This window comes from Hibiscus syriacus, unplaced genomic scaffold, assembly GCF_006381635.1.
Source record: "Hibiscus syriacus cultivar Baekdansim isolate YM2019G1 unplaced genomic scaffold, ASM638163v2 tig00116970_pilon, whole genome shotgun sequence".
NCBI lineage: Eukaryota > Viridiplantae > Streptophyta > Magnoliopsida > Malvales > Malvaceae > Hibiscus > Hibiscus syriacus.
The window spans coordinates 1,337,031-1,356,713 of NW_024063494.1; the positions used below are offsets into that span (position 1 = coordinate 1,337,031).

Sequence of the window (19,683 nt, forward strand, 5' to 3'; positions counted from 1 at the left end):
AAAAATTTAAATCCGAGTTCGAAATTAGTGAACTCAGTAAGATTACCCAGAAATGAAGATGGTGAACCGTTGAGGAAATTACAAGCGAGATAGAGAAATTAGAGAGTTCAAATCCAACAAAACTCAAACGAAAACCCGCCGGAGATTCCATACCCATAAAGATCAATCAAAATAACAGTATGATTCTGAGTTTCAGAGCTAATACCGATCCAATTACACGAGCTTTGATCGGGGTTCAAAATAACCCAATCACGGAGCTTCCCATTCGGATCAACGATTTGGGAATTCTTAATCCGACTCAAGATTTGAGAGTCTCCATTAAAAGAGACCACAAAAGGTAGAGCAAAAGAAACCCAGAAAACGTAGAAAAGCAAAGTTTCAAAATTTGGATTTCTCATTTCAAAGCAAAAGCAAGAACAAAAGCATGGCTTGGGTTTTAGGGCATGAATGGTGGAGGGTTTGAAGAAGAGAGGGATAACTCCGAAGAGGGTTGGGGTTGGAAGATGACGGCCAAAACGGGTGGTGAAGTGGATGAAAGTTGTGGTGATATCCATTGAAGCATCGCCATTTATTTGTTTGGTTGATTTTAACAAAGGAAAGAGAAGGAAATGGAGCAGCAAAGAAGGTTTGACTTATCGATGTGGTCAATCTGATGAGGCACTTTTAATATTAAATAATTTCACGTTATATTGTTACTGAGTAACAATCAAGTGAAAAAAATTAATGTCTAAAATTTAATAAAAAATTTAAAAAATAAGTATGATAAATAAAATAAGATATAAAATAAAATTGAGTGAAAAAAAAAAAACAACAAAATCTCACAAAAAATCACGCGCTAACTTCACAAACAAAGTCCCAACGCTCTTTACCTTTGCTCTCTCTCAGTTTCAAATTCATTTCCACTCCCACTCTCCAACATCCCTTCAACATAATGGCTTCTCTCTTACGCGCCAGTCTACGCTCCTCCACTCCTATCCCTTCCCACCACCATAAACCCGCTCTCATCGCCGCACCGAAATTGTTTTACCAAAGAATTAGGAGGAGGGGGACAAGGCTGACGGTTATTAGAGCCGTTGATGGTGGTAGTTCGTACCTCGGTATGTGGAGGAAAGCGAAGGAGAGGGAAAAGAAGGAATCTGAGTTTCAAAAACTAGCTCAGAATTTGGCCGATGATAGAGGCGGCGGCGACGGTGGTGAGAAGAAAGAGGTTTTGGAGAAGAAGAGCGAGGAGTTCCAGAAGATTTTGGAAACTCCCAGGAGGAAAGGGATCGGATCCAGAGAATGCAGGTGATTGATCGTGCTGCTGCGGCGATTGCGGCGGCTCGCTCTTTTATCAAACAAGGATTCTTCGGGAAAGGATGATTCCAAAGACGAAAACCGCAAAGCATTTAAGGTTCAAGAAGACGGTATGAACTAAAATCTTCTGTAGTTGTAATTTTAAATTTTAAGTAGATTGAAAATTATAATAAAATTATCACTGTTATATCTTTCTCAGTGAAGTGAATCTTAATTTAACAGAAAGCAGAGTGGGAGCATTTTCGTTAGTCAACCGGCCAATTCTGGAAATGTAACACCTGGTCCAGATTTTTGGTCCTGGACACCTCCTCAAAGTACTGATCAGATTTCAAAGTAAATGGAAGGGCCGCAGGTTGCTAGACAAACTTCGGAGCTTCCAATTTCTAGCCCTCCGGTTTTAGAGAAAGATCGGTCTCTTGGTTTTCTCCCTATTCCTTTTGAGAGGAAAGCTTATGAGACATCCCACAATCTTCCACCGTTTCAGTCACTGGTAGAGGTTGATAAAAAAAAGTATCTGTAGAAGAGACTTCTTTAAAAGTGGAACATGACCTTGAGGTCGAATTTTCTGCACATGCTGCTGAAGCAGCTGATGCCATTCACAAGGCCAGAGAATTATCACCCCAAGGAATCAATCAAGATGGAACTACATGGTGGATGGAAACAGGAGTTGAGCAAAGACCTGATGGTGTGATTTGCAGGTGGACAATGATTCGGGGTGTTAGTGTTGACCAAGCTGTTGATTGGCAAGAGAAGTATTGGGAGGCCTCCGATGAATTTGGTTACAAAGAACTCGGTTCTGAGAAAGCAGGACGTGATGTTTTTGGGAATGTATGGAGTGAAAAGTGGAGAGAATCGATGTTGCAGGTCAGTAAAATCAGCGATGATACAGTTCTCTTGACACTTTTTTTTTTTGCATTGTACCTTCTAGAGTTCATATCTCCATATTAAATTGTGTTATAATTATGAATTTGGATCATCCATAGAGTATATGATCCATCTAAGCTCCAAGTATGTATGTTGAGAACCCTGCATATCGAGTGGTTGGGACCAGAAACTTGTAGAACTGTAGTAAAATAATCGAATGTGAGATGAATCGCTTGTAGGTTTAACTCACTCGGCTATACACAACTTGATTATAGTACTCGAATTTCTTTATTTTTCGGTGGTTGGTTGTAGTGGATGATAGAAATGTGGGTTTTGGATACGTTCAAGCATAACTTAACAAAAATATGTAAAAAGAGCTGTTGTCACGAGGCTAAGAGAAACTGAAAGTGTTGCCTGGTGCAGGAGAATGGACTTGCGCATCTTGAAAAAACTGCTGATAAGTGGGGAAAGAATGCCGAAGGTGCAGAGTGGCAAGAAAAATGGTGGGAACATTATGATGCATCTGGGAAATCTGAGAAATGGGCTGACAAGTGGTGCAGCATTGTTCCGAACACACCCCTCGAGGCTGGTCATGCTCATGTTTGGCATGAAAGGTATTCAACTACTTATCTAGTTTGATATGGTTTTGCACCTTTTCTATTTTTCTTTATTCAGAATTTGTTCTTGGTTGCAATCTTAAAATGCTTAAATACCTGTCTCGTGTCATTCAAAGTTTGTTTGAGATTTTGTCGAACGATTTGTATGATATCATTCAGGTCCTCTTTTTCCGTTGACAGAACCTTCTATCCTGATGTTTTTGATTTAATCATTCATAACTTGACTTAATAACTGAACCAATGAAAACATTGCCACTTTGTTTTTGCAACATTGGCAGGTGGGGTGAACAATACGATGGATATGGTGGCAGCGTGAAATACACTGACAAATGGGCAGAGAGGTGCGAAGGCGATGGTTGAGCGAAATGGGTTGACAAGTGGGACGAGCATTTTGACCCCAACGGGCATGGTGTAAAGCAAGGGGAAACAGGGTGGCAAGGGAAGCATGGAGATCGATGGAACCGCACGTGGGGAGAGCAACACAACGGCTCCGGATGGGTTCATAAATACGGGAAGAGTAGCAGTGGGGAGCATTGGGACACACATGTGGAACAAGAGACTTGGTATGAAAGATTCCCACACTATGGTTTCTATCACTGCTTCGACAACTCCGTGCAGCTGTGGGAGGTTAAGAAGCCATCTGAGATGTCTGAATAGTAAAAGTTTCGTAGAAAAAAAATAAGTATTGCTGAGTTTGTATATGGATTGCAGCTTCGAGTCAAACACGGAATCGCTTCATCCAACAGGTTTGAGATTCGAATTCTAATACATACACGATTATTTTCAAATCTTATTTGAATGCTGAAATGAGGAGCTTTTATATCCTTTATATGTGGTATTTCATTTATCAAAGTCACCCATTCCAAGCCTCTATTACTTATATATGGTTTTTAAAACCTGAACCCACAGCTTATCTTCATTCCATAATAATTGGAAACTTATTTTCATATGGAAACGCTTTATTATGTCTCCAAATGCTTCAGTAAACAACAAAAAAACAGTCTGCAAAGAAAAGATGAGAGATCATTATGATTCGATCTAATTCTTCTCCAACTTCTCGTATTAATCTGTTCTTAAATAACATAAGCTAATCTTTATATACACAATACAAGTAAATACGGAGATAAATGATCGCCTTATCCATTATCCGATACCCTTTGTTGGGTTGAATATCATTTTCTCATCCTACATCACCTGTACATATATATATAGACTTAAATATAAAATAAGCGTCTAAATTATACCATTTTTTCACGAATATGTGCCAACAATGCTTTTTGAATCGTTCAGGTGTTTGACATTACAAACGTTATCACTTTATGTGCAAACACAATTAATTTTCTCCGCTAAGTGACATGTATCATATTCTAGTAATTTTGATTTTTTTTTAAAATTAAAAAATATTGTTATATTTATAAAAAAAACCCATAATTTCTCTTAAATTACAAAACAAAATTCATAAAATTCTTAAATCCTAACTTTAACCCGCTACCGTCGATTTAGTATCTGTCATCCTCCTAGTCATACGTCATTGTAGTTGTCGCAGATTGACTATCGAAATCGCGTGAGATTGTGATTTTCATCCTAGGGTTCGTGGGGTACAAAAAGTCGATTGGTTTAGGGGTTGAAATGAAAGTGTTCAAAGTTTTAGGGCTATTTCAAATTTTATGTTTTTAAATATATAATTTTAATTTTTAAAATTTGAATATTTTTTTAAAAATTATCAGAATATGACACGTGTCACTTAACGGAGGAAATTAATTGTGTTTACAATCTAGGCACATAAAGTGATAACATTTGTAATGTTAGGCACCGAGATCATTCAAAAAATATTATAGACACCTATTTGTGAAAAACAATATAATTTAGAGGCTTATTTTATATTTCTATAAAAAATTATGATAAAAATAGATAAAAATTATAAAAATATATGGTAATTTAATGCTTTTATAGGACGTCTGCTCTTGTATGTTTCTCTTTAATCTATCACTGCATACTTAGATACAAAAGTTATACACACATGAGTGAATGATATTTTACTTTAGGATGAATTTGTCACGTTCGTTGAACACCATTAACGATGAGTATTATTAACTTAATTTATAAAATTTTAAAATTCTAAAGAACACAACGTATAATTATAAATTAGTTAAAATCATATGGTAAATTATTTAAAATAAAATAGTAATTATATTATTTTTCATAATTTTTTGAGTTAAATATACCACTGACCACCTAACTATTGTCATTTTTCATTTTAACCACTATTTTTTAAATTTTATCAATCGGGTCATCCAACTATAAAAATACATTCGGTCAAGCCACTTGACGTTAACATTTAACGGAAATGTTGATGTGGCAGTTAATAAAATTGATATAGTTACATATTTGATATTTAATATTCATAAATTCTATCAATTTAGTCATAAAATTTAATTTAATAATTTTAATCTCTAATTAGATGATTACTCACCACTTTATTTGATATGCAAAATGCATATAATATAATTTACTTCTAAGGGTATCAAACCAATGACTTGTAACACACCAAAGCACGCTTAAACCACTAAGTTAAACCCTTCACTTGGTAATTGTTTACAATTTTTTATATATGAGTTGTTATAACTAATGTCAGAGAAAAAAAAGAAACTGACATACTTATAAAGGGTTTCAAATCCTATATTTGATTAAAATTTACAATATATATATATATCTAATTGCGTTTTTCTTAGAAAAAATAGATTTTTTATTTTTAAATTATTTATTCTTTATATATATTAATAATTTTAATTAATGATTAATTATAAAGAAATTATATAAATATAATTAATTTGTTAAAAAATTAAAATTATTCTTTAATTATATAAAATAAATATAGTTGGATGACCTGTTTGACAAAATTTAAAAAAACAGTGGTCAAAATGGAAATGGGTAATATTTAGGTGGTCAGTGGTATAATTTAGCCAAAAAATATTATGAAAAATAATGCAATTAATTTTATTTAAATAATCTACCTTTAGATTGTTTACAATTTTTTATATATGAGTTGTTATAACTAATGTCAGAGAAAAAAAAGAAACTGACATACTTATAAAGGGTTTCAAATCCTATATTTGATTAAAATTTACAATATTATATATATAATTATCTAATTGCGTTTTTCTTAGAAAAAATAGATTTTTTTATTTTTAAATTATATTTATTCTTTATATATATTAATAATTTTAATTAATGATTAATTATAAAGAAATTATATATAAATATAATTAATTATGTTAAAAAATTAAAATTATTCTTTAATTATATAAAAATAAATATAGTTGGATGACCTGTTTGACAAAATTTAAAAAAAACAGTGGTCAAAATGGAAATGGGTAATATTTAGGTGGTCAGTGGTATAATTTAGCCAAAAAATATTATGAAAAATAATGCAATTAATATTTTATTTTAAATAATCTACCTTTAGATTTTTAACTAATTTAAAATTATACGTTGAGTTCTTTAAATTTTAAATTTTTATAAATTAAATTAATAGTATCATTGTTAGTGGTGCTCAGCGATGCTCGTCGAGCGTTATAGAATTTTTCTTTACTTTAATAGATAAAATGAAACTTTAAACAAAAAAAAAAGATATTTTCTTAAAAATATAAATATAACATTAATATTTATTATAATTTAGAAATATTTACAACAACAACAACAACAAAATCTTATTCTCATATGCAATAGGGTAAGGGGGAGGTAGGGTAGTAGGTTACCCACAACGTCAAGTTGAGAGCAGCTTCCGTGGAAGACCTCCGGCAGTCTGAAAATTAAAAATAAATATAAAACACAATGCATGTATAAATAAATAAATAACATAGTTGAACAGTCTTCATATGCGCGTCTGTAATGGGAAGTAATCCCTGCAAATAAATCCATGTGTAAAAATCTCTGTATATAGATAGGAATGTAAGTCCCGGCTAAATTTTAAAAGATGAAACATGAAGGATACACAGTAGTCAACGATAGCGAGTTACTAGAAGGAATAAGTCAAATGGGTTACCACCTAAACTAAGGCAACACTACTATGCTACCCTAGTTCTAAGCCCTTATAAATTCCAATGACAGAAACGTATACAAAGTAGAAGTTATGGAAATTACTACAAAGTCAATAAAAAGAAGACAAAGATGCTACACCCTATGACTGTGACCCACACTACTCAGCTACCCTGGTCTTAAGTCTCCATACTTTCCTGTTAGAGGTCATGTCCTCGGTAAGAGCTAAATCCTTCAAATCAGATCTCAAGCAGTCTACCCACTTCTTCCTTGGTCGTCCTCTCCTTCTGGCACCGTCAGCTATAATCGACTCTACCCACCTGACTGGATCCGACTGTTGTCGCCTAAGGACATACCCAACCACCGTAGTATTCCCTCCCTCAATTTTTCGAATATAGGCACCACCCCCAAGGACATCCTAATTGCAGAGTTTGGTGTCATGTCCTATAGAGTCTTACCACATACCCAACGAAGCATTCTCATTTCTGCGGCCTCCATCCTCCTTATGTGATCCTTCTTGATTGCCCAACATTCTGGCCCTCCCTTTTTCAAGCTCTACACATGCTCGAACAAGAAAAACGCTCTAACAAAAAGTGTAGTCAAACTTTTCTGATATAATTAATTATGTTTTATTTAATACCTCATAAATAATTATATTTTTAAAAAAATTGAGAGCATTCTTTAATGGCTAAAATGTACGTTTATTACTTAGTTTTGGTCTATTTTAATATTTAAACTTTTATTTTTTTCAAAAACATACCTAACCTTTATTTTTTGTTTCGTTTTTAGTACCTCACCGTTAAAAACTTAATGAGTGATTTGCATGTAGTATCTTTTTTATGGATAAATTTCACTATTCATCATTCAACTATCTTCTCACTCCTATTTTGGTCATTAAAGTTTAATCTTTTTAATTTAATTACCTAACTTTCAAATTACTCCTAATTTAATCACTCTAACTTTCAAATTTATTTTTTTATTTTTAATTATATATTGATGAAATAATAATAATAAATGTAATTCACAAAAATTATTAATAAAATACATTACAGTGATTAAAATAGGAACAATTTGAAAGTTGAGTCGTTAAATTGAATTGTTTTTAAATTTTAGTACCAAAATAGGAGTTAGAAGATAGTTGAGTGATGAATGATGTAATTTACCCATAAAAATATTACAAAAATGAAAAAAATAGGCATAGTTTTGGAAAAATTGAAAGTTTAAGTATTAAAATAGATCAAAACTGATATGTTAGGTATTAAATTCGTAATTGACTCTTTTTTAATGAATTAGGATTAACAGATAAGATTGAAAATAGATCTAATCTAAAAGGAAAATTAAAAAGAAAAAAAAGAATACAAGGCCGACATGCATTTATTAATTATTTTACTAAAAAGCCAGCAGCTGCCATTTTGTTTCCATTCACAGCGTCAAAATTGGTCAAAGTTAAGTCTTAATGCCCAAGATCTGTAATAACTAATAAGTTTTCATTGGCCCAGTCGCCGCGTTTCCACGTCTTATGTATGTATGCAAATTTGCAACTACTTCTATAAAATATAAATATTGCTGAATTTTTATTTAATCATTTATCGATTCTTAAATTAAATATTTATAAATTTTTTTTAATTATAATATAATGTATATTTTTTATTAAGTAAAAAAATATTAAATTTTAAGGTAAATATCAAGATTCGGACTACATAAAATGTGACAACATGAGCATTCTTAATCATTCGACCAATTAATAGATCTCAATGTAATATTTAATTTTTGATTCGTTGTAATTATACACATAAAACATTAATTTTGATTCAATTATTTGTTTCATCTAAAAGACATTGACTCTATCGAATCAGATCAAAATTCATTAATTTTGGAGGTTTATCCACTAATATAGACTTGTTGATTGAACTATTTGATCAACGGTTGACGTTGTTCATTGTGCAAGGACGGATGACTATGATTCGGATTGAGTTTTTGGTCTAATCGAATCAGAACCTAAAATTAAATTTCTCCACTTATATCGAATCAAAACTTGCATCTAATCCAACTTAAATATATTTAAATAATTTTTATTAGGTAAAATAAGAATCTAATTGAAAAAAAAAACATAAAAATAATATTTTTACAATTATTCCTAAATATATAAGTGAGATATTAGTTCGAACTGAATCAAATTTTTTTCACTTTAAATCTGAACTCACCTTTCACAAAAAAAAATATACAACACAAGTTTGAATTTTTAAAATAGAAAAACAACAAAACGCGTCAAATTCGGATGAAATACTCATCCCTAACCACGAATACCAACTCAAAGAGCAGTGTGTAAAGAATAGACGGTGAAATTAAAATGAACTAAAATTAAGAGTTGTAAGCAGATATTTACCCAATTATGTTTTTTAATAATAAAAAATAGGAATATGCTTCGTCCCTGTCGTTGCGTGGTGAACTAACCGAAGAATTGAGGCAACTTCCGAGAACCATTGTCTTCCTCCGTTGACAAAAACACAGCAAAAAAACAGACATTTACATATCAATTACGCATCATTCACACGGCCCCAGTTTCGTTTCACTATAAAAACTACATGCATTCGCCATTACCACCATATCACCTTCAAGTTCCCATTCTCAACTTAATCTTTGTAAACCAGAATTCACTAAACCTTTGTTTCCTTTTCTATATCATTATCTTCTACCTGCATCCTGTTTCTGTTCCTTTATTTTTCAATGACAACCATTCTTAAATCAAACCTGCCTTGCTTTGATTATGCAGTCCAAGTCCCTGTCACCACCCTCAGTAAACCCAGAAAGAAATGGCACTCCCTTTTCCTCACCATATATTGTTCCAGAAAGTTTTCATCTCTTGTCGTCAAGCCCCCGACACTCAAACACGAAACCGATGTCGTTTATCGATCACCGTCTTATGTTTCACTCGCTGTCATGCCGGAAAACAGTCCTTTCCCAATTGATCAAACGACTCTCGTTGAACTAGTGAAAGAGAAGAAGCTCCAGAGATTGCAGAAACATGGTGGGGTTAACGGTGTGGCTTCTGATCTCGGAACCGACACTCAGTTCGGTATCTCCGGTAGCAGCGAGGATGTCGTTTCTCGACGTGAAGCATTCGGTTCCAATATGTACAAGAAACCACCGATGAAGGGCTTTTTCCATTTTGTGATTGAAGCATTTAAAGACCTTACTATAATGATTCTTTTAGGATGTGCTGCTCTTTCACTTGGGTTTGGAATCAAAGAACATGGCCTCAAAGAAGGTTGGTATGATGGTGGAAGCATCTTCGTTGCTGTGTTTCTTGTTATTGCTGTTTCAGCAATAAGTAACTATAGGCAAAATCGGCAGTTCGATAAGTTGTCGAAAGTCAGCAACAATATTCAGATTGATGTTGTGAGAGAAGGTCGACGTCAACAGATTTCAATATTTGATATCGTTGTTGGAGACATTGTGTGCCTGAAGATCGGAGATCAGGTTCCGGCTGATGGCTTGTTCTTAGATGGCCATTCACTGCAAGTAGATGAATCAAGCATGACAGGGGAAAGTGACCACGTTGAAGTAAATGGAAGCCGAAATCCGTTCTTATTGTCAGGTACCAAGGTGGCTGATGGATATGCTCGGATGCTTGTTACATCGGTTGGCATGAACACAACATGGGGCCAAATGATGTGCCAGATCAGCCGTGACACCGATGAAGAAACACCTTTACAAGCACGTTTAAACAAGCTCACCTCATCGATCGGTAAAGCTGGCTTAGCGGTTGCTTTCCTGGTTCTTGTGGTTTTGTTGGTTCGTTACTTCACAGGAAACACAACAGATGAGAAAGGAAATCGGGAGTTCAATGGAAGCAAGACGAAGACTGATGATATTATCAATGCTGTTGTGGGAATTGTGGCTGCCGCCGTTACTATTGTCGTTGTTGCGATTCCTGAAGGATTGCCATTGGCTGTCACACTGACTCTGGCTTATTCGATGAAGAGAATGATGGCCGATCAAGCAATGGTGAGAAAGCTCTCTGCCTGTGAGACAATGGGATCTGCCACCACAATATGTACCGACAAGACAGGCACTCTTACACTCAATCAAATGAAAGTTACAAAGTTTTGGCTTGGTCAAGAATCTATGAAAGAGGAGGGTGCTTCTTCAGTTTCTCCATTTGTTGTTGATTTGATCCATCAAGGAGTTGCTTTGAACACTACTGGCAGCGTTTATAGAGCTTCAACAGGAGCAGAATTTGAATTCTCTGGTAGTCCTACAGAAAAGGCAATCCTTTCTTGGGCTGTCATGGAAATGAGGATGGATATGGAGAAGATGAAGAAGAGTTGTGCTATACTTCATGTTGAAGCCTTCAATTCTCAGAAAAAACGAAGTGGGGTTTTGATTGGGATGAATGATGATGACACTGTCCATGTTCATTGGAAAGGAGCTGCTGAGATGATTCTAGCAATGTGCTCAACCTACTATGACGCCTCTGGAGTTGTCAAAGATCTCAGTGAAGACGAAAGGACGAAATTCGAGAAAATTATTCAAGGCATGGCAGCCAGCAGCCTCAGGTGCATTGCTTTTGCCCATAAACAAGTTCCGGAAGAAGAGCGCCGAAATCTAGAAGTGCAGAAAAAGCTTAAAGAAGATAGCTTGACCCTGTTAGGGCTGGTGGGTATAAAGGATCCATGCAGACCTGGAGTGAAGAAAGCAGTGGAAGATTGTCAATATGCAGGAGTAAACATCAAAATGATCACTGGTGACAATGTTTTCACTGCGAGAGCCATAGCTACCGAATGTGGGATTCTCAAGCCCGGTGAGGACATGTCTAGTGGCATTGTGGTAGAAGGTGAGGAGTTTAGAAATTATACACCGGCAGAAAGGATGGAGAAAGTTGAGAAAATCCGAGTCATGGCAAGATCCTCTCCCTTTGATAAACTTCTCATGGTGCAATGCTTGAAACAGAAAGGGCATGTAGTTGCAGTCACCGGGGATGGCACAAATGATGCACCAGCACTCAAGGAAGCAGATATAGGTCTATCAATGGGAATTCAAGGCACTGAAGTGGCGAAAGAAAGTTCCGATATCGTCATCTTGGATGATAATTTCGCTTCGGTCGCCACAGTCTTGAGGTGGGGAAGATGTGTTTATACCAACATCCAGAAGTTCATTCAGTTCCAACTTACTGTAAATGTTGCAGCACTATGTATCAACTTCGTAGCAGCCGTGTCAGCAGGTGAAGTCCCTCTAACAGCAGTCCAGTTATTGTGGGTGAACTTAATCATGGACACATTGGGTGCATTGGCTCTTGCCACTGAGCGACCTACAAAGGAGTTGATGGAGAAACCACCCGTCGGTCGAACCGAGCCACTCATCACAAATATCATGTGGAGGAACCTACTAGCTCAAGCCTTATACCAGATAGCTGTGCTTCTTACCTTACAATTCAGCGGAGAATCAATCTTTGGGGTAACAGAGAAGGTAAACGACACATTGATTTTCAACACTTTCGTACTTTGCCAAGTCTTCAACGAATTCAATGCGAGGAAGCTCGAGAAGAAGAACGTATTTGAAGGGATACACAAGAATAAGCTGTTTATAGGAATCATTGGGATAACCATTGTTCTTCAAGTGGTGATGGTAGAGTTTCTGAAACGATTTGCAGATACAGAGAGGTTGAATTGGGGACAATGGGGAGCATGCATAGCAATGGCAGCAGTTTCTTGGCCTCTTGGTTGGGTTGTCAAATGCTTACCTGTTCCAGAGAAACCCATTTTCAGCTATCTCAAATGGAGGAAATAGGACAATCATCATAATTCAGAATTCAGAATCATTGCTATTCAGTTCTTACACATTCATATTCTTTTTGTAATTAACACTGTAATGTTTGTAGTTTCATTACATCATCTTTACATATTACAGATGTAATTATTATTTTCCACATTAATAAGATAACAGTCATTCTTTAAACCTTGGGAAAGCTTCAAATTTTGTTTTTGATATTAACAGTGCTCCTTGTTCTTATTAAACTCGGCAAGCTAATATACGCGGCCGATGCTGCCGACAAATGATAAAAGGGAAGGAAAAGAGATTACTTCTCTGTGTTAAGTCGAGCATTTCAACAAGCAGATTACGTGCAACATTGAAAACGTAATGACGGTGCAAGCAATGAATAAATAGACAAACTGCAAATTAATGTGATTAAGAAAAACAAACCACTTAAAGCTGGACCACAAGCGTGGACGCAATGAAGAAGGAGAAGGTCAAAGAGTTGAAAAAGGTGACGTTATCACCATTGTCACTTGGCCAATTGTTAGTTCCCACTTGGCAGAGAAATTGAGGAAGGGAAATTCTGTTTTTTCTCCCCAATTCTATTTGAAAAATCTTAACCCCAAAATATAATTAGATATGTGTAGGATTGATTCCAATATAAAATTCTTGAGTCTTGATTGATTTGATAAAAATATTTTATACAAGTACGTATTGATAATATAAATGTATATTAATCAATATGATCGTCTCAGACATTTTTTTAGTCCTTAAACTAAAAAAAATGCCCCCAATAAAATGAATGATTATTCTATGGCAAAATGGCTCTAATATTGGTTTGATTTCCCCCCCCCACCCCCAAATAATCCATCCCACTTATTATTTTTCAGATTAGTGTATTTGTTACAATAAATTTAGAAGATGAATAGTTTTCTATGCTACTTAGAGGTGATTTTAAGATTGTTGCACGTTTCCTATCACTTTTTTTTTAAACATGAAGACACTTGGTAATCCATGCATTTTTCAACAGAGAAATAAAGCCGCGTTATGTTTCCGACATATTCCTCTTGGTAATATATCAATGACTATAGTTTAAGAAATAATACGGTGGATGTCTTATATAGAGAAATATTTTTTATCACTACCTTATAAGGGGAGGAAGCCCCTATTCCATTATTCTAAATAATTAATTTAATATTTCATTAATTTGAAGTTGAATAAATTAATAAGCGAGGGAGGAAAATGAAGAGAAATTTAGATTTTTTGAGATTGAGAGACAACTCACGAAATGTCGAGACAATAAAACTATAAAGATAAAAAGTAAAGGCCTAAATTGGAGTGCATGATGCTCTACAAGTGAAAATATATTTAGTAGGCGTACATATATGAGATAAAAGTACATAACATGTGTAGTAATAATTAAGATATTTATAAAATTAAAAGTATCAACTTTACTAATTCGATTATATGTAAATACTTAGTTTATATTTATATGTATATAATATATATAATGCGTGATAGTATTATTATATGATATATAAACTAAAATACATGTTTCAAACACTTTCAATATGAAAGGATGCCTATATGATATTTAGAGTTTAGTTTACTTAGTTTACCCCTTAACTACCACAAAAATGATATTTTTTATTTTTACACATGACATAGCTTGCAAGAAAGCTTATGATAAGAGATGCAATATCAGTTGAGTAATTAGAGATAATTTCAATCATTTTTAAGCAGACGACGTGTTATCAAAACGAATTAATTTTTTAATGTAGATATAAGAATTTTCGAGTCATTTTAATATTCGTCTTGTTATATAAATTTTTTTCTTTTATCTCATTCTTATTTTTCACATTTTATCTTCTAATTTCTCATATTGCTTTACTACGTTTTCTCTCTCTTCAATTAATAAAATCTCAATAAGTTTATATTCAAATAGTAATAATATTTTTCACAAAATATGAAAATTCCAAGCTCTTGATTATTATTGTTTAACCATAGTTAATTTAAGAAAGCATTGTACCCAACCACATACATTAAAAAGCAAATAAATAAACAGAAAATATGTTTGTAAGAGTGACTGAGAGCGTTCAATGCAAATAAATAAACATAAAAAAATAAAATAAAAACAAAAATCCAAAAAATAGCTCTCTCCTATATATATATTTTCTTCCATTTTGCCGATGCTATGAGAGATTCGCCCTTTGATTTTTTGCTACTACGAATTTAGCTTGCAATCGGGTAAGGTCTTTTTCTTTCTAATCATCGAAATCTGATCATGAATCAAGTAAAAGTCTTTCTTGTTACCTGGATTTAATCGATTTTTTCTGGATTTTTTTCAGTGATCTATTAGCTTTTTTATTTTTAATTTTTAGATTATAATATAGGAAATCGATTGATTGAATACAAAATTTTCGATTTTAGCTTGGTGGGTTTTTTGTTAATGCATTGATCGGGCATAGTTTATGTTTCTTTGAATCGATTGAGTTTTTGCTTTTTGCTGCGGAATTTAGGTTTTTTGTGCCGGGAATTTCCATACATGAGGTGTTGAGATATGAGGATACGATCCTTTTAGATTGTAAAATATGATGTCATTCCTACTTTTTTTTTTGTTTGCCAGTGATTGATCTAATGAGCTGATTATGAATTTATTTTCAATTTTTTGATTTTGTATTGTAATTTTATCTCGGTCGATATCTTGATAAACGAATTTACATTGTTCTTGCTTTGGATGCAGCTTAAAAATGGCATCTATGGTTCTTAAAGGTAGCAGTAGTAGTAATCCAGTGTCTCCATTGATATCAATTCAAGAGAAAGGTAGTAGGAATAAGAGGAAGTTCCGGGCGGATCCGCCTTTAGGTGATCCGAATAAGATTATAACTTCACCTCAAGACGGGTGTCCGAGTTATGAATTTTGTGCCGAGAAGTTTGACATCAACCCAAACCATGGTCAGGCTAGTGCATGCGACTTGTGTGGTGTTAGTGACTTGTGTGGTGTTAGCGAAGATCATTGCAGCGGATTAAAACTTGACCTGGGATTGTCTAGCACGGTAAGTTCTTCCGAGGTTTGGCCAAGTCGACCTAGAGAGGAGCTAGAAGCTGATGGGTTCCAGGATGCTGATTGGAGTGATCTCACAGAAACTCATCTGGAAGAACTTGTTTTAAGCAATTTGGATGCGATATTCAAGAGTGCAATAAAGATAATTGTTGCTTGTGGTTACACTGAAGAAATGGCTACTAAGGCAGTCCTGAGGTCCGGCCTATGTTACGGTTCTAAAGACACTGTCTCAAATATAGTGGATAATACGCTAGCATATCTTAGAAGTGGCCAAGATAGTAATCCTTCAAGGGATCACTGTTTCGAGGATCTGAAACAGCTGGAGAAGTATATATTAGCAGAATTGGTTTGTGTTCTTCGAGAGGTTCGTCCTTTCTTCAGCATTGGGGATGCAATGTGGTGCTTGTTAATTTGTGACATGAATGTCTCACATGCTTGTGCTATGGATGGTGATTCAATAAATGGTTTTGTTGGCGATGGAGGTTCAAATGGGAGATCTTTTACTTTCAATCACCCCCCGTTGAAGACAGAAACTAAAACTTCTGAATTGAACCTTCCGACTCCTTGTAAACCTGTTCCATCTATTCCTTGTTCCCATATTTCACTACCGGAGGTACCATCTTTAGGAATCAATAACACAACAAAATCAAAGAATTCACTTGTTCTAAGTGGTATAGTCTCGGAGAAGGAGGGATCAAACTCCATTTCTGACAGTGCTGATAAAACATTCTCTGCAGCAGGAACATCTCAGTCTTCAACAATGGAAGAGAAGTTTGTGGGTAGAAAGATTCACTCTTCCAAGAGAGATTATATGCAAAAGTCACTTCATCCGGATAAAAACTATAGGACATATGGATCTAAAGGGTCATCTAGATCTAAAATGAACGGTTTTGGAGGTTTAATCATGGACAAGAAACTAAAATCAGTCTCTGAATCTGCTGCTGTTAATGTAAAAAATGCATCCTTGAAAATTAAGGCAATGGGAGCTGATGTCCTTCAAGATAATGGGAGTCACAATCTTTCGGTTAATTCAGATCCCTCTTCTTCTGCAACATTTTGCTTAGATAATGGTAATCATACTTCTCCACCAACAAACATGCCACCTGAATTACCACCAAGGAGTAACCCGCATTCACCTGCATTATCAACTGCCAATACGGAGCTTTCCCTCTCATTGCCCTCCAAGAGCAATTCAACTGTTGTGCCTAATGTTTCTCATTCCGAGGCTACTAATTCGATCTTTGCTGGGATGTTGAATGATAAATCCCTGGGGCAATGGGCCCCTCAAGATAAGAAAGATGAGATGATTCTGAAGATGGTCCCAAGAGTGCAGGAACTGCAAAATCAGCTCCAGGAATGGACAGAGTGGGCCAATCAAAAGGTTATGCAGGCTGCTTGTCGACTAAGTAAGGACAAAGCTGAACTCAAGACTTTGAGGCAAGAGAAAGAAGAAGTTGAGCGGCTTAAGAAAGAGAAGTTGAGTTTGGAAGAAAACACTAAGAAGAAGCTCATTGAAATGGATGTTGCTTTGTCTAAGGCTAGTGGGCAGGTGGAACGTGCCAATGCTACTGTCTGCAGGCTTGAGATGGAAAATGCAGCACTACGGCAAGAGATGGAAGCTGCAAAATTACATGCAGTGGAGTCGGCAGCAAGCTGTGAGGAGGTATCAAAGAGGGAGAAAAAAACACTGATGAAAGTTCAGTCTTGGGAGAAGCGGAAAGCTTTGCTCCAGGAAGAGCTCATGACTGAAAAACGCAAAGTTGCCCAGAAACAACAAGAATTACAGCAGGCTAAAGTTCTCGAAGAACAGCTTGAGGTATGTCTTCATGAAAGCTCAATTTCCAAGAATATCTTTACCTCTACTCTCTCCACAAATTCGCTTCGTGAAAATGTGATTTGGTACCATTGACGTAGGTGATTTGGATTTCTGATAATCGACCTGAGTATACTTAGTAAATTTTGTATGTTATATATTTTGAATTGTCAGAAGAAATTGCCAATCTGCTCCGTAAGGTAGTTCATTTATGAGATTGTGAAAAGTTCTATGATGGTTTGACACCATTTATGGAGTCCCCAAAGTGTTGGATCTAAATTTCTTTTGGCATGGCAGTGTCTTGGTGCCCTTTATTTCGTTTAGGTGTTACTTTCACATCATAATAAGTGCAGCGGACAATTGGGAAACTCCTTTGAGATGACAAATGGATATGGTACACACATATATCGTGCACTTACTTGTAATAGGCATATGTTTTTGCTAGTAAAATTTTTAATACAAATCCAAAAGAATAGAAGTCCAGAGATTTTCAGATAATCCATTGTATGACATGCTAAAATAGTATAATTGCCTATATTACTCTTGATTTGCAAGTCAATTCTAAACTTAAAGTTCTTCATGTTAGATTATTTGTTATTACATTTTTTTATTTTGGATTTTGATGTTAAAGTTTTTGGATAAAAATCGGTAGAAACTGATATTTCATACATCCTAGGATTAATTTCTTATTATATCCTAAACATTTGGTGGAGTTATCTTTTAGCATTTTCAATTCACCTTGTACATTTTCCCATAGTTTTCAATTCAAGCTTTTTTTTGAGAATATTCCCCCCCTTTTTCCCCTCGAATTGATTGGATGTAACATATCAAATTACGGTTTCAAGCCACCGCGTTTCAGGAATTTGAGGTATGATGCTTGTTTGTTCAAGAAGATGAACTTTGGCTATTTGTGGGTGATTCTTCATTCTTATGATTATGGCTTATATGTTATTGTCCTACTCATTGAAAAGGGAAACTATCACAGGCTAGATTAAAACAAGAAGAGAAGGCAAAGGAAGAAATACTTACTTGTGCTTGCTTAGTACGAAAGGAAAGAGAAGAAATCGAGGCTTCAACGAAATTGAAGGAGGACATGGTGAAGTCAAAAGCCGAAATTAGTTTGCAGAAGTACAAAGAGGACATTCAGAGACTCGAAAAGAAATCTCTCAATTGAGACTGAAGACAGATTCTTCTAAAATTGCTGCACTTCGAAGGGGCATCGATGGAAGCTATGCCGGAAGGTTTACAAATAACAGGCATGATACGGGTCAAAAGGAACCTCGAACCCCTCTTATGGTGATAGATTTTCATGAGTTCTCGGGGAAAGGAGTTGTGAAACGCGAACGTGAATGTGTGATGTGCCTTTCGGAGGAGATGTCGGTAGTGTTTATACCATGTTCTCATCAGGTCGTTTGCATTGCGTGCAACGAGCTTCACGAGAAGCAGGGAATGAAGGACTGCCCTTCTTGTAGGAGTCCGATCCAGCGGCGTATCAATGTACGTTATGCTCGCACATAAACATTTAATATCGAAAGTTGAGTAATATGAAATAAATGAATGTTTGTGGGACGGGACTCCTTTTGAAATTGAAATAATCCATTTTAGTACCTTTTGAGAGTTTGAGACTATTGAGTTGCATTAAGGTACAAGATGATGCTTCATTTCATTTCTTGTTACTGCTAATTTGAGATTCTCTTTGGATGATGAGTTCTATGGCATCATGTCAAAATTTACCAAATTTCGCCGTTAACGTTTGATAAAATTAAATTTTTTATAGCATTCACCCTATTTCGGAAATAATCTTCGAGTTGGATTATTTTTGGAAAATTTCCCCCAAAATCATTTTCTCAGCCATTTTATTTAACTATAGTTTTACTTAAATGTGATATTTTTTTAGTGTATGTATATAGGGATAAGATCATGTTACACAATGTAATTTTTTTTATGTTTACACATAACCATTAGATGAATGAAAATAAATGACTGATATTAACGATAGGAAATGAGAAGATATTCATTGAAAAAAAACGAGTTAATCTAAGCCATTTATTTTTACTCATCCAACGATTCTAAATTTGTGTAAAACTTAAGTGGATTTTAACCTTATTTATATATATATATATATATATATATATATATATATATATAGTTCAACTTTAATGTGAAACTATTGTTTTTGTTTTTAAATTAATTTAAACGGTTAGAAAATATTAATGAATACATATTTGAATCTA

The 19,683-nt window shown here is 34.7% G+C and overlaps 1 protein-coding gene and 2 pseudogenes across 1 annotated transcript; all 3 read left to right on the forward strand.

Annotated features, from left to right (window-relative positions):
• The first annotated feature begins 851 nt into the window (after positions 1-851).
• On the forward strand, positions 852-3,471 carry LOC120191491 (annotated as a pseudogene).
• A 6,009-nt stretch (positions 3,472-9,480) lies between these two features.
• Positions 9,481-12,628, forward strand: LOC120191489 (putative calcium-transporting ATPase 13, plasma membrane-type). The gene has a single exon (XM_039194428.1). It carries the CDS (start codon positions 9,543-9,545, stop codon positions 12,603-12,605), a length of 3,063 nt encoding a protein of 1,020 aa, XP_039050359.1. The 5' UTR covers positions 9,481-9,542; the 3' UTR covers positions 12,606-12,628.
• A 2,033-nt stretch (positions 12,629-14,661) lies between these two features.
• On the forward strand, positions 14,662-18,983 carry LOC120191571 (annotated as a pseudogene).
• Positions 18,984-19,683: the final 700 nt, after the last annotated feature.